This window comes from Cervus elaphus, chromosome 16, assembly GCF_910594005.1.
Source record: "Cervus elaphus chromosome 16, mCerEla1.1, whole genome shotgun sequence".
Taxonomy (NCBI): Eukaryota; Metazoa; Chordata; class Mammalia; order Artiodactyla; family Cervidae; genus Cervus; species Cervus elaphus.
The window spans coordinates 17,395,658-17,418,106 of NC_057830.1; the positions used below are offsets into that span (position 1 = coordinate 17,395,658).

At 41.9% G+C, this 22,449-nt stretch overlaps 1 protein-coding gene and 1 non-coding gene across 8 annotated transcripts in view; both read left to right on the plus strand.

The window, feature by feature from the left end:
- Positions 1-22,449, plus strand: part of ABCA1 (ATP binding cassette subfamily A member 1) — a 133,169-nt gene that overhangs the window by 106,778 nt on the left and 3,942 nt on the right. For all 7 annotated transcript variants that reach the window (XM_043927175.1, XM_043927178.1, XM_043927173.1 and 4 more), the window contains 19 exons: positions 812-1,001; positions 1,859-1,953; positions 3,376-3,408; positions 4,588-4,693; positions 5,670-5,744; positions 6,224-6,393; positions 7,659-7,836; positions 9,812-9,927; positions 10,016-10,160; positions 11,772-11,895; positions 13,562-13,691; positions 14,274-14,394; positions 15,185-15,247; positions 16,027-16,133; positions 18,353-18,494; positions 18,856-18,990; positions 20,661-20,764; positions 21,371-21,463; positions 22,167-22,410. In XM_043927175.1, coding sequence (XP_043783110.1) covers positions 812-1,001; positions 1,859-1,953; positions 3,376-3,408; positions 4,588-4,693; positions 5,670-5,744; positions 6,224-6,393; positions 7,659-7,836; positions 9,812-9,927; positions 10,016-10,160; positions 11,772-11,895; positions 13,562-13,691; positions 14,274-14,394; positions 15,185-15,247; positions 16,027-16,133; positions 18,353-18,494; positions 18,856-18,990; positions 20,661-20,764; positions 21,371-21,463; positions 22,167-22,410 — 2,371 coding nt within the window. The remainder of the gene's footprint in view (positions 1-811; positions 1,002-1,858; positions 1,954-3,375; positions 3,409-4,587; positions 4,694-5,669; positions 5,745-6,223; positions 6,394-7,658; positions 7,837-9,811; positions 9,928-10,015; positions 10,161-11,771; positions 11,896-13,561; positions 13,692-14,273; positions 14,395-15,184; positions 15,248-16,026; positions 16,134-18,352; positions 18,495-18,855; positions 18,991-20,660; positions 20,765-21,370; positions 21,464-22,166; positions 22,411-22,449) is intronic.
- Positions 4,906-4,978, plus strand: TRNAG-UCC. Its single transcript has one exon. It is a non-coding gene; the product is annotated as a tRNA-Gly (tRNA).

The window sequence follows — 22,449 nt, forward strand, 5'->3', positions numbered from 1 at the left end:
CTAGCTCTGTGAGCCAACCACTCTCACCTCGGCTCACTCCCCCAAATTCTTTACTTGTTTTAGAACATGTAAAAGTGAATCTTGACATTCTTCCCCAGATTTTCAGCATAAAATGTAGACTTTTCCCGAGACGTATGTCTTCTGACTCCTGCCTCCCTCTTCTCATCTCCCATCACTCTTCCTCATAGCTCATCACATTCCAGCCCCGCTGCCTTCCTGTTGTTCCTTATTTGTAGAACACTGGGGACCTTTTCAGCTGCGCTCTGTTGCTTCTGCTTGTAATGTTCTTCCCCCCAATCCCTGCCTGGCTTGTTCTCTGTCATCATTTAGGTTTTGGCTGAAATATATGACCTCTTCAGGTGGTCCTTTCTCGCCACACATTCTCCCTTTATTTTGCTTGCATTTTGGCCATCAAAGATTATTATTTGTAAATTAATCTTTCCTGGGAACACAAACTTCATGATGGCAGAGGCTTTGTCTTTTCACCCCAGATTCTCAAATATGCAGGACAGTGTCTGGCACATAGTAGATGCTCAGTGAGTGCTTGTTGAGTGAACCCGTGGGTGAGTGATTGCATGCTGGTGATTGGGTTGACTTGAGTTCAGTATATGAGCACTTAGGCCTTCTTTGTGTTCCATGGTATTTAACTGTAAAATGAGTCTGTAGCTGACAAGTCTGTGGGACGGATCAGTAACCAAGTGGTGAGGGGATATATGTGTATTTGCAGTTGTTATTGATTGGTCCTGTGCTCCGAGGCGACAGGAGAGGCCAGACCCTCTTGGGTGATCCTATCCTTGGTGACCCTTTTCAGAGAAAGGCCCTGCTTGGTGGGAGAGGAGAAGTGGACCACCGCCCCAGTCCCCCAGACCATCACGGACCTCTTCCGAAATGGAAACTGGACGATGGAGAACCCCTCGCCCACCTGCCAGTGTAGCAGTGACAAAATCAAGAAGATGCTGCCTGTGTGCCCCCTGGGGGCAGGGGGGCTGCCTCCTCCTCAAGTGAGTCCTTTCAGGGTGTGACTGAGTGAGCGAGGTGTAGGGTGGACTGGGAAGACGGAATGGATGACATATTTTGAAGTCGGCCTAGGTCCTTCCTTGTTTGAGATACAGCCAGAAACAACACTCTGGATCAGTGGTCTGTGGAAGTCAGACTGCAGCCTCTTCTGCAGGGGTGGTCCCAGGACAGACTGACAGACGCAGCTTCATCTCCGCCTCTGCCATAGAGGAGCTGGTGACCTTGGATGGGTCACTCTGAGTCCCTGGGCCTGTTTCCTCACTGCTGAATTAGGGAGGCTGGCCTGCAAAACTTCTGTGAGGGTTATAACTCTTGACAATCCTTTGAGGCTGTGAGTGAGAGAAGCAATTCTGAGTCATTTTTTCCTGAGAATTTCAGGAAGAGGCTTGCTTGTGATGCCTCTCTGCTGCCTTATCAGCATCCAGGTTGCAGGACGAGGACAAGGAATTTTAAGTAGTGTTGAAAAAGTCGTCCTTAGTGGTTACTGCTCCTTAAAATAGCACTTCACCTCTTCATCAGTGTAACTCCAAGGAAGAAAATTCACTAGGCATAGTCAATGGTGCTGCTCCCTAGAAACCTTTTGTAACCGTGAAGAATGATACTTCATGGTCTATTGCTTAGCTGTTCAGAGTAATTTGCTGGGAATCACCTTGACTTGGCATAAAGGGCAGAATGGACCAGGCCTTGGTGATCGGCTGATGACAGTGTCCAGGCCCTGTGGGCAGGGTCTGCTCACACTGTGGTACATGTTTGAGGAACATGTGTCATTTTTGTTCTTGATTTGATTTCTGTTCCCATTCTGGCCCATAAAGACACATGTGCTTGGTTTTTCTGATGACAGAGAAAACAGAATACTGCCGACATCCTTCAGAACCTCACAGGAAGAAACATTTCGGATTATCTGGTGAAGACATACGTGCAGATCATAGCCAAAAGGTCATCATTTACAATCCTTGGCCCCTGCTTAATCGTTACTGATTAGAGGAATTAAAGGCCTAAAAAATAGGAGATTGAGTAGTGGTGGGAAACATCACAGTTTGGCTTGATGTTGTCCTTTTGAAGTTTAGGATATTCTTTCAGATAAGAAAAGGTAATGGGAAGTATTATGAATATTCAGATTGAAGACTGAGGTTGCCTGGTTCCAGAATGAAAATAAATCTGGATTTAAATTCTAATTCTGCCACTTATTAGCCATTTGACCATGGCAACCAGTTATCCTTTTAAAGCCTTAAGCTGTATATAACATGATAATAATGTTGCTCCCAGTAGTTTGTTGTAAGGATTAAAAGAAACGATACACGTAAAGTACCTCTCATGGATGGAATGAGTGATAAATACGTGGCATTATCAAGAGAGCCCTGAGTTCTCAGAACTTCTCTGTGGAGCCTTAGAAGAGCCGTGTAGCTTCCTGGGGCATCACTGCATCGTCCTGAATGCATTAGCTCCCCCATTATTTGCAGTTTTGCTTTCCTCAGTTTCAGTTACCCATCATCAGCTGTGGTCAGAAAATACTGAATGGAAAATTCCAGTAACAAACAATTCATAAGTTTTAAATGGCATGCTTCTCTGAGTGGTGTGATGGGAATCATCCCACTGTGTCCCTCCTGGGATGGGAATTGTCCCACTGTCCAGTATAGCCACACACCATAAATGCTCCCTTCCCTGGCCCTTTTGGTGATCAGATGGACTGTCACAGTATTACAGAACTTATGTCCAAGTAACATTTTATTTTATGTGATAGTGGTCCTATTGACCTTCAAAGAAAATGACAGGTGATAGGAAAAAATAGTATATGTAGGGGTTGGTATTATCTGTAGTTTTAGGCATCCATTGGGGGGTGTTGGAGTGTGTCCCCTCCAATTAAGGAGGGGACTGCTGTACTTAGCTGATGCCCAGAATATGCTTGCTTTAGCTTCCTTCCCATCAGCTTGGTTATATTTGGTCCCCTAAGTTGGAGTTCCAGTGACTTTTAATGACAAGGGTATGCTTGAATGACAGTTACTTTTGGTTTCCAAGAAAGAAGCTTAACTTCACCATATGTTAGCCATAATTGAACTATTATTTTTGAATTTAAAAAGTTTGTAGTTTGATCACGTCTTTGTTGGTTTTTTAATTGTTTCAATACAAGGCATGACCTTCCTAAAAATAATAAGGTTTTGATATGGGGAGAAGAAAAGACATGCTGATTAGGGCTTCTTTCCATTGGCGAAACCCTACAACACCAGCCTGATTGTAGAGTTATTTCTGTCCCTTTGTTGTATCCCCAGGTAGATATTTCTAACTTTTGTATGATCAGGAAAAGGATCAATGTTTCTTTGGACTGATTTCTGGTTTCTTTGTCTTTGGCCCTCACTACAGCTTAAAGAACAAGATCTGGGTGAATGAGTTTAGGTAAGTTGACTCCTCTGTGCTTTTCCTTTTGTTTTCCTTGACTCCTAAAGCTCAGGAGGGTGATTTTGATGCAGTTTTCTTGGACCCTGGGAAGTTGTTGGTTTAGGGATGGTTTTGCCCTTAGCTCAGTGCCCAACTGCCACTTCAGAGGCCTTTGGAATTTTTGCATATTGATGTCCTTGAGGAGATTTAGAAGTTCCTTGTGGGTCTCTAGGGACTTGACAGGAAGCACGACGTGAGGGAAAAACCTATGCTAATTAAAATTATCAAATCAGATTCCTAGGAGTCCTAGGGGCTCAAGAACAATTTTTCAGGTCTTTGTAATAACCAAGAAGGTCTTATATGAAACAGGAGGCTTCAAAACCATTTATGTTCATTGCATTTCAACTCATTTATCTTTCTGAGTTTTTTTTTCAAATAACAATCTTTCTGTTAGGAAATAAGACCAGAGTTCCATCAGGAAAGTTAGAATCCTTTTCTCCTCTGCTGCAGTCAGGCTCTCTCCTCTCTACCCCCCACCACCACCCCTGCCCGTATCCCTCTGAGTTTTGAAGAAGCAGATGGGACTGGGGAAAAAAACAAAGGAAGCGTCCTTGAAGCCCATTATTACTCATGAGAAATGAGATGCCTTACATGGCTGCCTCAGAACTTTGTTTTTTGACCCTATCTCCCACCTTTCTTCTTCGCCTTTTTTCCCCAAGAGCCAGGACCTACTGACTAACTGAATAGAGTGGATGCAGAACCTTCTCTGGTTCTCCTGCTGTGAAAGGGCCACAGCCCATCTATAAGCCCTCCCTGGCCTCTCTGGCCAATGTCTTCCCTGCTCATCCTGACTCCCCATCTGCTTGCCTTGAGACCCGTGTTCAGGGCTGAGCCACCAGGGGTGGGAGGAGCATCTGTGAGATGAATGAGCATTCTCTCTTTCCTCAACATCTCAGATGTCTCATTCTGTGTATAATCAGACCCAGGTCCCTCTCACTTGGGCAGAAGCTAAAAGAGTTAAGAGACTGCCAGGATCCATTAGAGGAGACCAAGGTGAAACTTTCTCTGAGTCCTATTTTGGTCCTCCTTTGAACATACAGTTCCTCTAATTGAACATTACATCCTCAGGCAGTGTCTGCTGCTGAGTGACAATGGGCCCCATACTGCCTGTGTTTTAATGTCAGGCTATTCTTTTAGGTATGGTGGATTTTCCCTGGGTGCCAGTAATTCTCAGTCACTTCCTCCGAGTGAAGAAGTTAATGATGCCATCAAGCAAATGAAGAAACACTTGAAGGTGGTCAAGGTACAGTACCCATCCCAAGACATGTCAGACAGAAAATGAGTTGCTGGTACATGGGAGTAGTTGACAGATCTGATTACCTGGTAGCTTATTGTTTAAGATTTTCAAGTACAAAGCCATCACTGAGCACTTAGAGATCATGGGCCGGCCAAGACCGAGTCACTCAGCGTGTACTTACTATTCGAAAGTGCAGGTCAAAAACAAGTTCAGGGACTTCCCTGGTGGTCCAGTGGTTAAGACTCTGCACTTCCAATGCAGGGTGCCTGGGTTCAATCCCTGGTCAGGGAAGGAAGACCCAATGCAGCCAAAACAAACAAAAATGCTTGAGAAAGAAAGCAAGTTCAGAGATTTTAGATCTCTCAGAATAACTTAAGTATAGCCAGTGAACAGAGAAACTGGGCATCAAACATACTTTTCTAAAACAATCATTGGTTAAACAGGAAATGAATCACTTTCTTTAAACCGGCAGCTAGTTTTAGGACCTGATAAACATTCACTTTCTTTACCTGTATCCCAAGTTTCCCACTTCTAAGTTGGAATTGGGGTTCAGATGATATGAATTCCAGTGTCACAGACACCAGGGATTGTCCTAGAATCTCTCCCTTGAGCCACAGACCCCATATCTGATGCATCTGCATGTTAATTGTAGCGGGGGGCCTTCGGATGATGTCAAGGGAACATGGTGAAGAGCCCTTACCACCAGTTACAGGCTGACATCTGCCTCTTGGGACTTTGAATCACAGGGTTTCCCCCTGGATCCTTTAAGACCTATGACTTGTGGCAACAACAGTGCTTGGATTTCCAGTCACTTATTTTTCAGGAGCCAGTTATTATTTAGAGGGTTCAAGTTGCGTTTCAGTGAATGAGGCAATAGCCGTGTTTCCCTTCACAAAGTTGTCCCATTGTCCACAGACCCAGACTTCCTGTTGCTCCTCCCCTGTGAACCATCCCAGCTGAGGTAGCCTTTTGTTGTTCACAGGACAGTTCTGCAGACCGATTTCTCAGCAGCTTGGGAAGGTTCATGACAGGACTGGACACGAAAAATAACGTCAAGGTAAAGCCCTTTGTTCCAGTGGCTTTTTGATGAACAATAATTCCTGTGTTGCCCCAGAGTCTCAGCTCGTGATAATGTTGATTCATGACAGAAAAGTCTAGTAACTTTATCGGTGAGGCTGTAAAAAGAACTTGCTTTGCCGCCAATCACACCAGGGGAACCATTATGAACATGACTGAGTTACTTAACCTGTTTAAGCCTCAGTTTCCTAATCTATAAAATGGAGGCAATAACCATGTCTACCTCAAAGCTTTGGTGAAGATTAAATACGTTAAAGATAGTCAGCACGTTGCCTGACCTCACAGACAGTGCTGGGCACCTCCCGGCCCCTGTTACCTCTTTACCATGTTCTCTGATCATGTTTGTCTTCAGGTGTGACTGAAATTTCTGGAGTTTATGTGCATGTTTTGTGTATGTGCACCCACCTTCGGGAACAGGGGTTAGGAGCAGTACTTTGCACCTGGTATGTTTTATTTCAGGTGTGGTTCAACAACAAGGGCTGGCATGCCATCAGCTCTTTCTTGAATGTCATCAACAATGCCATTCTCCGGGCCAATCTGCAGAAGGGAGCAAACCCCAGCCAGTATGGGATTACTGCTTTCAATCACCCACTGAACCTCACCAAGCAGCAGCTCTCCGAAGTGGCTCTGTAAGTGTCACTGTGTCTGATTTGGGAGAATTGTCTGGTTGGGGGAATTGTGGTGCAGGGGAACGAAGTATGAAGCTGGTTGTAGAATAACAGCTGGGGACGTAGGTACGTTATGTATGTCTGGGTTGGTCCAGGCTCTGGACAAAAAATAATCAATTTATGAATTGGCTGGGCAGAGATTAAACTACACAAGATAGATGCCTCTGATATGTTAAAGCCATTATTACATGTAGTGAATTCATTTAAAGTAAGTTAAATTGTTAATATGATTCTAAAATATTTTAACTCACTCTTAACACAATATTTAATTAAAAAATCAATTTCATTTGTTTTGAAACAACTATTTATAAACTTAGTGAAACACACTTTTATCAGCTTGTGTGTTTATTAATTCCTGGAGAGGGAGAGAGAGACACTGTGTGTGTGTGTGTGTGTGTGTGTGTATGTGTGTGTATGTGTGTATGGAGCTAAAGCCAGTATGATCTAGTTCAGAGTGTATAGCCTTTGAAATCATAGAGATCTGGGTTTAAATCTGGTTTTTTAAACTTTCTAGATATTTGGCACTAAGTGAGGCATTTCATGTAAATGGACAAGTCTGGCCTTCAGCACAAGGCTGATAATCAATACATGTTAGGTTCTTTTCTTGTTTATGGAGTATAGCACAGTTATAGTTTCTGCTTCACTTGTATGGAATATCAATGTATGTCACTAGGATCTTTATACCAAGCTTATATAAAATTTATATAAAGAAATAATTTATATCATATCCTATTTAATGGGCTTATAAGGCTATTTTTCTTATAATAAGGATCTGATGGGATTTTTGTGTTAGATTGATATGCCATGCTCTTTTGTTGTCAAACTCATGTACAGCCAGAGATTGTTGTTTGAATAGTTTCACACTAATATTTCTGCGTTATTTAGTTTTCAAGCTACACTACTCCCTTATGTGTGAAAATTTATAGCTTGTTGCTCATAAAAGGTTAAGAATAGTAGAACAAAGTGAATGCTATTAGGCCACTCTTAGACTTCCCTTAATAGTTTCATTTTGGCTGTGGACTCTTTTTGACCTCAGTAGAAGTAGTTTTGCATGTGAATTATCAAGATTTTTTTTTTTTTTGCTTGAAAATAATCATCTTTAACTCTGAATAAAATATATGTGGTGAACAGATCTTTTTCCCTGGGGTATGCTTCAGATATTCGTGTGTGTGTGTGTGTGTGTGTGTATCCTCTGATTGTGCCCTCAGCTGCACTGTCTTTTTCAGGATGACCACATCAGTGGACGTCCTTGTGTCTATCTGTGTCATCTTTGCGATGTCCTTCGTCCCGGCCAGCTTTGTCGTGTTCCTGATCCAGGAGCGCGTCAGCAAAGCAAAGCACCTGCAGTTCATCAGTGGAGTGAAGCCTGTCATCTACTGGCTCTCCAATTTTGTCTGGGACATGGTAAGAACACCCATCTGCTGCTGCTTCAAAAACCCCCATCAGGGCTCTAGATTGGATGGATGAAGGGGCTTCTGGCCTTTACCAGGAAATGTTCTAGCTAACCAAAGATGAATGAAAGAGGATAAGGCAGGCACAATTGTACACTTTCATGTCACCAAACATGACCTTCAGCACACAGCTGATCTTATACCAGAGAAAATCTGTCCAAAGGGACTGCAGCTGATACCACCACCACCTCACTCCCTAAGTGACAACCTTTTAAAGAAACTGAGGTGGAACACTCTCAGTCAGAACTCTAAGTCAGTGCCTTGAACTTGTCTGATAGATTTTTAACCTCCAAAGTCAGGATATTCTTTGTCTTACTAGGAACTCAATCTATCATTTGAAAACGTCTTACGTTTTACTGGAAGCTTATCCATCCACTGAAAATCTGTTTTCATGTCACCTGTAATATAATGCTTCTGTTTGAACCAATATGGAGGATGTCAAAGAATTCTGAAGTTCAAATTATTTTTATAAAGCAGAGTTGAAATATATCTCCCTATGAGTTCCATTAATTGTAGGCCACACAGAGAATTTAATTCTTCTCCCATTGGATATACCCTCAATTATTTGAAGACACCTATCATTTAACCTAAATCTTCCTCAGATAAGATGATATACGAGAACACACTTTGTAATCTCTAAAGCACGGTAGAAATGTGAGTGATGATGATGATGTCTGTGTGGGTTATAGCAAGCCTCTCAGACTTGTCACTGTTCTGACCTGATTGCCTCTCTGTGGCCCATACTCCATATTGTTAATGTGCTCTTTGAAGAGCAAAGCCGACGGGTCTAGAGGCAATTGATCTTTATCCCATACTCCTCTTCCTCAGCCCAAGGGTACTGCATTTTGGAAGTAGCGTGGTCTTATTGGCAACTTGTAGAGAACTGAAACCTCTGCTTCATAGGTATTGTTAAATGGGGTCTCTTTCACTGTTTACTAATGCAATTGACTTTTTTCAACCTTTTTATATAGATTTATTTATAAACATAAAGGTTGTTTAAAGCACATATAAAACTTTATCCCTGTTAAACTGAATTTTACAGGATGTCCATTTGTTTTGTTTTTTTGTCTTAATCCAATAATTGCTTTATTGAGTGAGCACATACAGACTGACTGCTCACTATGTATCTAACTCTGCCAGGCATCATAGAGTCAGAGATGAAAGATCAAGTCCATGACTCAGGAACACTATTATCTTCTTGTATATTATCCATCTCTCCCTGTTCTAGAACCTCTGAAATTTGCTGTAAGCGTGTCTTCATCTAAGTTGTTGAAAAACACAGTTGAGTAAGATGGGGCTGAGGCACAGAGCCCTGCAGTCTGAAGCTACAAATTCTTCTAACAGTTGGCAAGCCCACTGCCACCTCCCTGCCTGTGCTCCGCTCTGCCAGCTGTGAATTCCCGTAATTGTCTTGTGGTCAGGTCTTTATTTCTGCATTTTAATGCTTGAGACACTGTCAGGACAGACTTTAAAATTAGTCTTGGTGTGATGAAACTGTCCCGACATTGATGTTATAAGTGCTTACCTCATAAATAGATTACAAGAGAGCTTGAACTTGGGCAGACTGTAATATAGCATTAATGATGAAACAGACACAATCATCTTCAGGAAGAGTAATGGCAGTTTACTTGCTGCCTGTGAAATTGAAATTACTCTGACTGGGAATCCATCCTTCAGTAAGTTTACTGAGCGTGACACCTTGGCTTATCTGTTGGAAAGACAGAAAGGACATGCAGTTTATAAAATCAGCCGGGGGTAAAAGGCTTGTCAAAATGTTCTGTCCAGTATTTTGATTAATAGTTTTTGCGGCTTCATTAATTCAGAGTTATTCTTCAATATGTTTATCTGCCCTTTCTTGTCCAGTGATGGTGAAGACCTGAGATGTCTGTGACTTGGGGGTGACCTTGGTTTCCTTGTTTCACTTTTAGTGCAACTACGTGGTTCCTGCCACGCTGGTCATTATCATCTTCATCTGCTTCCAGCAGAAGTCCTATGTGTCCTCTACCAACCTGCCTGTGCTCGCTCTTCTGCTTCTGCTGTATGGGTAAGGCACCTCTGGATGGGGCGTATGGAATCCAACGTCTGAGAGAAAGCGGAGGACCCAGTGGACATATGTCTTTGTGCCTCCCCAGGTGGTCCATCACGCCTCTCATGTACCCAGCCTCCTTCGTGTTCAAGATCCCCAGCACGGCCTACGTGGTCCTCACCAGCGTGAACCTCTTCATCGGCATCAATGGCAGTGTGGCCACGTTTGTGCTGGAGCTCTTCACCAACAATGTGAGTTCTGTGGAAAGAGATGCTGGGATGACCATTTCTGGAGCCAGAGGATAGTGTTTATCATGATTGTATTCTACTTGGCCTGTGGTGTTGACCGCCTGGACCAGTCTGGACTTCTGCAGTTTGTCTTTCCTGGGTTTGCATAGCATCTCTTGCTTCTCCTTTTCCTTATATGTCTCTGATCAGATCTTTCTGTTTCTTTTGACAAGTTCCTTTATACTCCTTTCTGTTTAAATGTTGCCTTCTCCAATATTCGGCCCTCTGCCATCTTGTTTTCCACTGTAGGTACTGTCTCTGGGTGATGCCATTCATTCTGGAAGCTTCTACCATAGCCTCTCAATGTCTCACATTGTTCTCTCTCAGATCTGTGCCTTAAGCCCTGACTCTTCCATTGAACTCTCGCCCCACAGCCTCACTTGCCCAGTGGGTGGCTCTGTTTAGATTAACGGAAAGATACCCCAGACTGGTCACATCCCAGTCATCTTCCCCTCAGAACCCAGTATTTCTCTTGCCATTCCTGTCACACTGGATGGCGTTACCATCCCCCCCAGTCACCCCAGCTGGCAGGATTAGAGTTATTTATATGCTTTGCTTTTGCTTATGTCTCCCACATTCAGTTGGTGACCTTGCCGGTTCCTTCAACTACAGATCTCTCAAACAAGGTTTCCTGTCCACTCCTAATTGTCATTGCTTTTGTCCAGACACCTTAACTTAACCCACAAGGGCTTTCAGAGGCATATCATCCTTCCTGGATAGTCCCCACCATGCCGTTCCCCAACATGGTAGGCTTCGACTGAATGGTTCCTTAAACCCTCCGTAGTCCCATCGGCCTGCTTCAGGATCCCCAGCCCAGCCCACATGGCCCTCACCATTGTGAACCTCTTCTTCAGTGTCAGTGGCAGCGTGGCCACTCTCTTGTTGGAGCTCTTCACCAACAATGTGAGCTACCACCCAGTTCTGTGATTCCTCTGTCAAAACTAAGCTTGAACATGAAGTTTTGCTTACCTGCCGTATAGGAGGTACTCTGTCTCTCTCCTCTGTGCTTCCAAAGCTTGCATAGTTCATGCCTCCAGGACAACACATCCAATTATGCAGTAATTTCCTGTTTCCATATTTCTTTTCCTCAGAGTAGAGACTGTTTCTTATTCATCTTTATCTCTCCTATACCCTAGCCCAGTGCATCCAGCACTTAGCAACTTACTTAGTTGTTAGGTATTTGGCCACTACTAGATTGATGTATTTGAGAAGAATTATTTAAATTCCAACAAAATCCTGAAACTGAAATATATTGACGCAGACATGAGCAACTTGCTTTTAAAATGCTAAGCAAATGTTTTGTGGTGGATTTGCTTTTGATTAAAAGCAATCATATTTCTAAACTTTGCTTATTTTCCTCCCATGCTTGTAGCATTATTCCAAATTTTCCAAAGAGCAAAAATTTTGCTACATTATATATCATTAGCTATGGCTGCTACTATTTATTGGTGTCTGACTCAAAGATTCAGTTTGACCTCAAGGAATCAAACTTTTTCTTCACTCTCATGTTTTAGACTTTGGTAAATTTTTAGCCTGAGTCACAAAAGACGTACAGTCTCTCTCTTATTTTTTTAGAAGCTGAATAACATCAATGATATCCTGAAGTCAGTGTTCTTGATCTTCCCACATTTTTGCCTGGGACGGGGGCTCATTGACATGGTGAAAAACCAGGCGATGGCTGATGCCTTGGAAAGGTTTGGTGAGTGACACCAGTGGCTACAGGATGTTTTAGCAGAGATGGGAGTTGGCATGGGTCTTGATACTTTGGCCTTTATTTTGGAAAAAGGCTGGTGACTGGGCCTAGGACTTCCCTCCACTGATAGGGCTCATGTCAGCACAATTGGTTGTGGCTTGGGTCTTGTCTTCACTTGTGTGAAAGGTGAGAACATGGTTTTGGAGGTAGGGAAAATACTGGTTTTAGCTTGGACCCAGTGCCTGGTACCACTGGTGGGGGTTGTCAAAGTCATTGGAAAAATCAAACCACAGCTTTGAGAATTAGATACAGGCCAGAGAATCGAAAGGCAAGATGCAAACTTTGGCTCTATTAGGAAAATCATGGACCTGCAGATGGGGTCATATACTACCTTTTATACTGTCTATAAAAAGGTAATTTACTGCAGCTCTTTCTACCTTTAGAGTCTTTAAAAATATCTCTCCTGTGCCCACACTACTATTCTTTATTGACTTGCTCATATAGTTAGATGGGCCATGTTATTTAATGGGCATAGAAGAGGAACTATGTTTTTAAGCTTGGAGGTACAAAAGAGATATATAAGGAATTTAAGGAATATTTATATAAAATGAAGTGAATTGAGTTACTAGATTAATTGTGCTGTGCTTAGTCGCTCAGTCCTGTCCGACTCTTTGCGACCCCGTGGACAGTAGCCCACCAGGCTCCTCTGTCCATGGCAATTCTCTAGACAAGAATACTGGAGTAGGTTGCCATGTCCTCCTCCAGGGGATCTTCCCAACTCAGGAGCAAATCCAGCTCTTCTGCATTGCAGGCAATTCTTTACCGTCTGAGCCGCCAGGGAAAACCCCTAGATTACATTATATACTACTGAAAGGAGCATCTTTTAATGTGCTTTCTAATCTTTCTTAGTGAAGCTAATAATTTGTTAAAATACTGACCCTAAAAATTACCCTGGATTGCTTGCCTTTTTACAAAGAATTTTTGGCATGTCTCATTCAAAAGGAAGCATTAGATTTCTTAGATGAAGTTATAGATCTAATACATGTTGACTCTGAAATTCTGATTGATACTGCATTGCAGTACGCTTCCCTAAAACCTTACCCTAAGTCAGACTTGGAAACTCCTTTATTTTTTCATCCTTATCATGGGTGATATACCAAGTGGCTTCAGTTGTGTCCGACTCTTTGCAACCTATGGACTGTAGCCTGCAAGGCTCCTCTGTTCATGGGATTCTCCAGGCAAGAATACTGGAGTGGGTTGCCATTTCCTTCTCCAGGGGAATCTGTCTGACCCAGGGATCGAACACATGTCTTTTACATCTCCTGCATTCGCAGGCGGTTTCTTTACCATGAATGCCATGACCAGATCCCTATCATGGGTGATAACCATTGGTATTTGTAGACACAGGCTTCTCTGGTAGCTCAGTTGGTAAAGAACCTGCCTGCAATACAGGAGACCCTGGTTCAATTCCTGGGTTGGGAAGATCTGCTGGAGAAGGGATAGGCCGCCCACTCCAGTATTCTTGGGCTTCCCTTGTGGCTCAGCTCATAAAGAATCCACCTGCAATGTGGGAGACCTGGGTTCAAAACATAGGTGAATTTGAGCCTGAATTTGAGGAAGGGCTATGATCTCTGGTGCTTCCATTCTGATTGGATCTCTGCACGGTGTCCAGGGGAGAATCGCTTTGTCTCACCACTGTCTTGGGACTTAGTGGGACGAAATCTCTTCGCCATGGCTGTGGAAGGGGTGGTGTTCTTCCTCATCACTGTGCTGATCCAGTACCGATTCTTCATCAGGCCCAGGTGAGCTTTCACGCAGAACTCACTGAACACCTGTTTGAGGGTCACGGCGGAGGAAGCACAGGGAACACTCACTGGTGGTTGGGTTGACTTGAACTCAAAGCAGATAATCAAACTGATTCTCCTAACGTGGGCATCCCCTGACCAACAGTACTGACAGTGCTGGAGTGTGGATTTTATAGGACTGATGTAGAAACTGGGTCTTTGAAACAGAAAAAGAGAAACAGATGTACAGAACAGACTTTTGGACTCTGTGGGAGAAGGCGAGGGTGGGATGTTTCGAGAGAACAGCATGTATATTATCTATAGTGAAACAGATCACCAGCCCAGGTGGGATGCATGAGACAAGTGCTCAGGCCTGGTGCACTGGGAAGACCCAGAGGAATCAGGTGGAGGGGGAGGTGGGAGGGGGGATCGGGATGGGGAATACATGCGACTCCATGGCTGATTCATGTCAATGTATGACAAAACCCACTGCAATGTTGTGAAGTAATTAGCCTCCAACTAATAAAAATAATTGGAAAAAAAAAGAAAATAACTTAAAAGGTTGATTTTTTTTTTCTTCTTAATTTTCTTACCCCTAAGACCTGTAAAGGCAAAGCTTCCTCCTCTGAATGATGAGGATGAAGATGTGAGGCGGGAAAGACAGAGAATTCTTGATGGTGGAGGACAGAATGACATCTTGGAAATCAAAGAGTTGACTAAGGTGAGACAGTGAAAGCAGGCTACAACTTGCCTTCAATTTTTTCAGCTTTATATGTTAGAAACTAGCATTTTGTTGACTCACTTAATAAAAGGAGCATGCTTCCTGAAATGTGCATCTATACCAAGTTTCTGTCAATTTAATTTTACTTAAAATACACCATGGAGACTTCTCTAATTAAAGAAATCCTACTGAGAATAATTGTAAAGTGAATTCTCATTCTTGAGTATGTTTGTTTTTCATGTTTACATTTATGTGTTAGTTATTAAAACATCTAATATTGTATATTGAGTCAAAGCTGAAGTTGGGAGAATAAATGATTGATTTTGAATTTCAAAAAAGCTGGCAAATCCCCACTGATTAAGAGGAGGATCTGTTTCAGCCCTTTCTAGGTGCCAGAATCACAACAATTCACTTTTTTGTAATATGTTCAATATTTGCAATGTTTTGATAACAAATTTTTATCCCATAGAACTTAATTTTTAAAATATCTGCAATGTCTTTATATCAAATAAAAATTATGTAGATGTTAATGACAAATATATTTTTTTTTAAAGTCTGATATTCGATTAAAAAATACAAAGAAATTCATTTATATTTTGAGCATCAGGGTCATTCAAAAGCCAGTTGCCACAGAGACAGACCAAGGCTTTGGCACATCAAATATCTGACTTAGTCTTATCAATGAGTCGAATTTCATGGTGTGTTTAGGTCATAATTCCCTCTTCTGCAGTTGCCTGGGACAGCCGTGAGTCACTGCAGCTCATGACTCTGTGCATTTTGTTGGTTGCAGGTATACAGAAGAAAGAGGAAACCTGCTGTTGACAGGATTTGCGTTGGCATTCCTCCCGGTGAGGTAAAGACACTTTATCTATATTGCGTTTGCCTCTGTTAATTCAGACTGTCTCTACTCCAGTCAAACAACAATGTCTGTAAGAAGTTAAAAGTGATTTAAAAAGGCTACTCCATTTATATCTATGTGTAGCAGTCAGTCATTGAAAGTTTGAAGGCCCCATATATCAAATGGAGAAGGAAATGGCAACCCACTCCAGTATTCTTGCCTGGAGAATCCCATGGACAGAGGAGCCCGGCGGGCCATGGTCCATGGGGTCGCAGAGAGTCAGACACAACTGAAGTGACTAAGCACGCATGCACGCATATATCAAAAGTAGTGGCCCTGTGTATCAACAATTTTGGATAATCTCAGACAATTTAAGAAAAGTATGTACATCTAGAAAGTGATTTTATGATCCATTCAAGATGATAATGAAATTCAAATAGATTTTAAAAAAGATATTCTCTTTATTTATGTTTGTATTCTTGTGTGCCCTTTAGCTAGATTTGATGGTGAAATTTGACTTGTTGGCTTTCATTACTGTTTTTCACTCATTAACTTTGGCTTTAACCCAACAACTCAAAGAATATTGACAAATACATCCACATTTAAAATGGTTTTATTATAAAATGTATGATTAAACATCCATATGACTTCTGAAAACCTAGAAAATATTTTACTCTTCATTAAGAGTGACATTTTAGGATGATGTTATATAAAAATGAAGCTGAGGTAACTGTGAGTCATTTATATTCAGATTTTTAGTAGTTTGCTAATATTACTGACCCAATCATTTTCAGTGCTTTGGACTTCTGGGTGTTAATGGAGCTGGGAAATCATCAACTTTTAAGATGTTAACGGGAGATACCACTGTTACCAAGGGAGATGCTTTCCTTAACAAAAATAGGTGAGAAAACAAGTCTATTTTGCCACAAAGGTTTTCTAAAAACTTTGTTTAAATGAATATATTGTGATTTTGTTGATATAACAGCACTGTATAGTTTCTAAAAATGTTGAAATACAGTAAACTGTGAAGAAGAAAATAAAAATCCATGATCCCAGTACCTACAGATAACAACTATTTACATTTCCTTTCAGTCTCACTTTATTTTTTGTAATAGATTTATTCAGGTGTAAGTTATGTACCACACAGTTTAGTTGTTTTAAGAGTACAATTCAGTGACTTTTAGGCAATATGCAGAGTTGTACAACTGTTATCACAATACAATTTTACAACATTCCCATCAACCCAAATGTCTATTTTATATACACATATAAATATATTATAAAATTCAGATTATATTAGATCTAGATTTTTAAATTAGTTTTTTGCTGCTAATGACTGTATGATGACTATTTCCCAATGGGTTACATATTCTAAGATGTAGAATTTTACATTGCTGCATAAAATGCCTCTATGTACATGTACCTGTAGTTTATTTCACTATTTCCTTATTGTTGGACATTTATTTCACCAATTCCTTTTTATTGGATATTTGTTTCTGTTTTTTACTAAATATGTCCTTGTGTTCATGTTCATTGTTTCATCAAGATAAAAGGTTATCTACTTGTGAAATTGCCCTCTCTAAAGGGTATGCCAACAATGAATGTCACCACTGGGCTATTATTTGAGAATGCAGAGACCACTGAGCAGTCTGATCTTAAGGAGTACAGTATGCCTGCAGTACAGTCCTGCTAGGCAACCTTGAAAGTGAAACCCTCGAGCATTCTAAATACGTGGAACTTCTCTGGGCTTTTTCTATGGAGAAATGGTACAAATCTGTGGCTTTCAAACTTTTTGATCATGTCCCATAATAGCAAATACATTTTACCTCTCAGTCAAGTAAACGCACAAAAACATGTAAAGAGGCATACAGCTTAAATAATTTTGTAAAATACTACCTACTCTTACTGCTTGTAGTGCATTCAATATTTCTTACTCCACTCTCTGCCATGCCATTTTAATAATACTAGTTGTGACCCACTAAATTTATTTCATAATGTACAAATGGGGGATGACTCACAATTTGGACAAAGGGCTACTAGCCAATAAAATCGAAAACATCAAGGAACTTAATGTACTCATGACTTTTCTCTGCATCTTACATTTGTTTTAGTAACAGTGTAAAGGAGGTTTAAGAGAACAGAATTTCTAGAATAGCAGGCCTGAGGCTACGTACATGCTTCCCCAGGTTTGTTTCTAGTACCAGGCTCCTGGGGTATATAGGAATAGTAGCAATAACTGGTCCAAACTAAGGTTCATCACATTGCCTGGTTCTGAATACTGGTATGGGCAGTGAAGCTGTGAGGTCTAGGCACCGGGTCTGTGAGCACTTCAAGTCTGGAAAACATTGGACCTGGGCCTACTAAACTGATGTGCAGAGAGGAGTGAATACTGCTGAGGGGCCGAACCCATGGCTGTCCAGAGGTGACTGAAGTGCAGCCATCAGACTGGATGAGACACTGAGCTTCCTCCTACATCAGGGATCCTTAACCCTAGATTGGCTTCATGGGGCCTTAAAGCTGCCTCCACCAGTATATGTAAAATTGTGTCTGTAGTTACATTTTTTGTTGTCATCAGGTTCTCATCATGAAAACCTTCAAAACCAGGGGAGTTTCTGGGTTGAATATTTAGTAGGACTGTGGGGTTTGGATCATGCCGTGGCCAAGTCAGTCTATAGGCAGCAAAAAGCAGAGGGAAGTCACCCAAACTGCTGGGCCTCTTCTGGCTTAAATGAAGCAACAGAGCACACGGTGCATATGGCTGGGCCACAAGTCAGGAATGGACACTTCGTGTTAAAGCCCCTGGATAGCGTGACTAAGATTGTTGATATAGATAGCGCCGCAGTTGGGGTGGACTTGGGAATTCTGAAATGGGACCAAGCCTGCAGATTGAGGTGTTGGGGGAACCAGGGGCAAGGACTGGGCAGGATGGAGGCAGGAACCCTGACTTCCAGGAGGGGCTGGCATCCTGAGGGCAGAAAGGCTGTTCCTTGAAGCTATAAACAAGTGTGCTCCCTAGTCTGTTTATCATGCACAAGCACACTGTATAGAATGTTAGGCAAGATGGTCTGACCAGAATACCAAAATGCTTAAAAACCTGACCAGTTTTGTTTTTCTTTGCAGTATCTTATCAGACATCCATGAAGTGCATCAGAACATGGGCTATTGCCCTCAGTTTGATGCCATTACAGAGCTGCTGACTGGAAGAGAACATGTGGAATTCTTTGCCCTTTTGAGAGGAGTCCCGGAGAAAGAAGTAGGCAAGGTACTGTGGGCACTGGAAAGCCAGCCTGCCTCCTTTGGCATCCTGACCTTATGGCTGTGACCTTCACACATGGCCATTGGCTTCAGGCTGCTCTCCCTTATGGATGCAGCGACAGGAAGTGCTGGCTCTTTGCAGCTACTTTTGAAGTGGGAAGCTGTGGCGGTGGGGTAGGGATGGGAGATCAGGCTCACCCGGGAGGGCAGAGAGGGAGCGCTGCCCGCTGTGCTGTGGGCACTACCCAGGTCATGATCGTATAGAATCTGGTCATACTCAGTGAAAGAGTTCTCACATGCAAGTGTAAGAAAGCGTGATAACATTACCAAACCCAGCAAAGGTCAAAGAGCTTTTTTATCACTCTTAGGTTGGCGAGTGGGCGATTCGGAAACTGGGCCTTGTGAAGTATGGAGAAAAATATGCTGGGAACTACAGTGGAGGCAATAAACGCAAGCTCTCAACAGCCATGGCTTTGATTGGTGGGCCTCCAGTGGTGTTTCTGGTGAGTGTGACTGCATGGAAAAACCTGTTCTGGCCTGAATGGAAAGCATCTCTATTCTAAAGTCCTGGATGTCCAGGATGTGCATGACTGGCTCGGCAACGGCAAGCCCCACCTCACCCGATGAGGAATAGCCTCAGAGAACCAGAGGGAAGCTCCCCTGTCCCTCTTCTTAACACACATGGGGTATATCTGCCTTGCCCTCAGATGTTCCAGAGGGGGAGATACGCCAAGGACCTTGTTTCTCTGGCATGGAGACTCCCAACAAGTGTTACTGAGGCTGGGTGTAGGATTTAACTTGCTCTGGACCATTCTGTATGCCATCAATGTGTTCATCCTCTGGAGATGGAGAGTGTTGATATAGCCTCAGGATTCCTAAGTAGCGCCTTTGGGTCATAGTTCCTTACATATGGATAAATGGAAGACAGAAGATCAAACTAACAGTGGCCCTTGACCTTTTTCGTCTGTAAAGGAGAAGGGCACTGAGGTTATTGCAGGAAGAAGCCTTGGACTGAGGCTTTAAAGTTATCCAGAGTGTTTAGATTTAGAATTTGTTCCTCTAAGACCAGTAAGTCTAAGATCATGGCATCCAATCCCATCACTTCATGGCAAATAGATGGGGAAACAATGGAAACACTGACAGACTTTATTTTTGGGGGCTCCAAAATCACTGCAGGTGGTGACTGCAGCCATGAAATTAAAAGATGCTTGCTGCTTGGAAGAAAATCTATGACCAACCTGGAGAGCATATTAAAATGCAGAGACATTACTTTGTCAATGAAGGTCCATCTAGTCAAAGCTATGGTTTTTCCAGTAGTCATGTATGAATGTGAGAGTTGGACTATAAACAAAACTGAGTGCCAAAGAATTGATGCTTTTGAACTGTGGTGTTGGTGAAGATTCTCCTCGCTTAGACTGCAAGGAGATCAAACCAGTCAATCGTAAAGGAAATCAGTCCTGCATATTCATTGGAAGGATTGATGCTGAAGCTGAAACTCTAATATTTTGGCCACTTGATGTGAAGAAGTGACTCATTAGAAAATACCCTGATGCTAGGAAAGATTGAAGACAGGAGGTGAAGAAGACGAGAGAGGATAAGATCTTTGGATGGCATCATTGACTCGATGGACGTGAGTTTGAGCAAGCTCTGGGCATTGGTGATGGACAGGGAAGCCTGGCATGCTGCAATCCATGGGGTCACAGAGAGTCAGACACAACTGAGTGACTGAACTGAACTGAACTGAAGACCAGCAAGTAGAGTATAATAGGCTAAGCCAGAGTGAACTAAAATTAAAAAAAAAATTTATTCAATTTTTGAACTGACTTCAGTAGCATTTTAGACAAAAATAATTTTTAGTATATGCTTGTCAGTCATGAAAAGATGATTGAAACTAAATGACTTTTCCCTTTTCCTTTCTGTTTATTTGGAGAAATTTAATTTCACAAAAATTAAATTTGAGTTTTCTACTTCAGTGACGGTTATAAAAGTGAACTGGTTATAAACAAGTATGAAATATTCTTTTATGTAAGGTCTGGTTTTTTGATCCTTCAAGAAATAAATAGAATGGTAAGTTAAACCTTAGGCTATTTCTAAAATGCTTCTGCATTTAAGACCAAACCTATCTTTGATTTTTTTCCAACACATAATAGGACTTATTTTATTCTGTTTACAGGATGAACCAACCACAGGCATGGACCCCAAAGCCCGGCGCTTCCTGTGGAATTGTGCCCTAAGTATCATCAAGGAAGGGAGATCAGTAGTGCTCACCTCTCACAGGTCTGTAGTGAAGAGTTGGCTTGACTTCGTTGTTGTATAATTTTTAGGTTTTCCAAGTAGTATATATAATCACTGTGTAAAAACAGAAAACACAGAAAGGCAAAGAAAAAAAAAATTATGGTCACCTGATATATCACCAGGAGACAACTATTATTATCACTGGGCAATATATCTTTGCAGAGTTTTCCTCTGCAAATCTGTACACAGTGTATATGTTTTTTACAAACAAAAATGCAAGCTTTGGCATATATACCAAGTTCTTTTACACTTAACAATATTGAGAACAGTATTCCAAGTCAGTTTAATTTAGATGTGTCATCATTTCTTATAGCTGTTAGTGAATAGCATTCCATTAGGATATACCCTAATTTACTCAACCATTCCTCTTTTGTGTAGACACTTGGATCATTCTCAGCTTTTTCACAATTGTAAACGACACGGCAGCGAGCATTATTTTCCCTACATCTTCATGAAATTTCTAGCAGGAAGCAGTTATACTCTAGGAAGCTAAGAATCTGCTTCTTTGAAACACCAGATGTCACGGTGATGTTCTGATGGTTACAGGAGCATCTTTCTCAAACTAAACCTCCTTCTGTTTCCCTACAGTATGGAAGAATGTGAAGCTCTTTGCACTAGGATGGCAATTATGGTCAATGGGCGGTTCAGGTGTCTTGGCAGTGTTCAACATCTGAAAAATAGGTAACAGGGACAATTTCCTTGGGATCCCACATAATGAGAAATTGTCTATTTATTCTTTTGTGAGTGTATACATAGTGGTTCTAAAATAAAGGGAAATAAACTGAACAAAATGGTATAGTGCAAAGAATGAGGACTTTGAAGTCCAACAGAGCTGCGTGCAAATTCTCTCTTTACTTTTTACTGGTTGTATGCACTTGGGAAAATTATTTAACCTCTCTGAGAGTCAGTATTCTAGGAATAGCTACTTTCTGGTTTTGTTATAGAGATGTAATGGGGAGATTTATACGTGCCAGTAAGATTGGAGCATAGACTTTGGAGTCAAACACACCAGTTGGTTTGACTGGTGTTGGGTCCACACCCCAGCCCTACCACTACTGAGTTTTGTATCATGAGCAAGTGACCAACTCTCTAGGTTTCAGTTTCTCTGTAATATCTCAGAGGTCCAAGTGTGGATTAAATGAAGTCATGTCTAAAGCACTTGGCAAGGCAGCTCAAATAGAATAGGTATTCAGTATTTGACAACTGGTTCCTTTTCTCTGAAACTGATTTCTTGGTCTGGCAGGGACCACTTTCTCATTCAGGACCCAAGAGTTAAATATTCTTTTGAGAAGTTTCCCCAGAGTCTTTTATTTGATTTTCTTTTTCCTGCTTTCAGGATTATTTTTTTTCCCTGCTTTTAGGATTTTCTTTTTCCTGCTTTCAGGTTTGGAGATGGTTATACAATAGTCGTACGAATAGCAGGGTCGAACCCTGACCTGAAGCCTGTACAGGAGTTCTTTGAACTCGCCTTTCCAGGAAGCGTCCTGAAGGAGAAGCACCGGAACATGTTGCAGTACCAGCTTCCGTCTTCACTGTCTTCCCTGGCCAGGATTTTCAGCATCCTTTCCCAGAGCAAAAAGCGACTCCACATAGAAGACTACTCTGTCTCTCAGACAACACTTGACCAAGTAAGCTTTGAGTGTCAAAAGTAGATTTGCTTTTCAGGG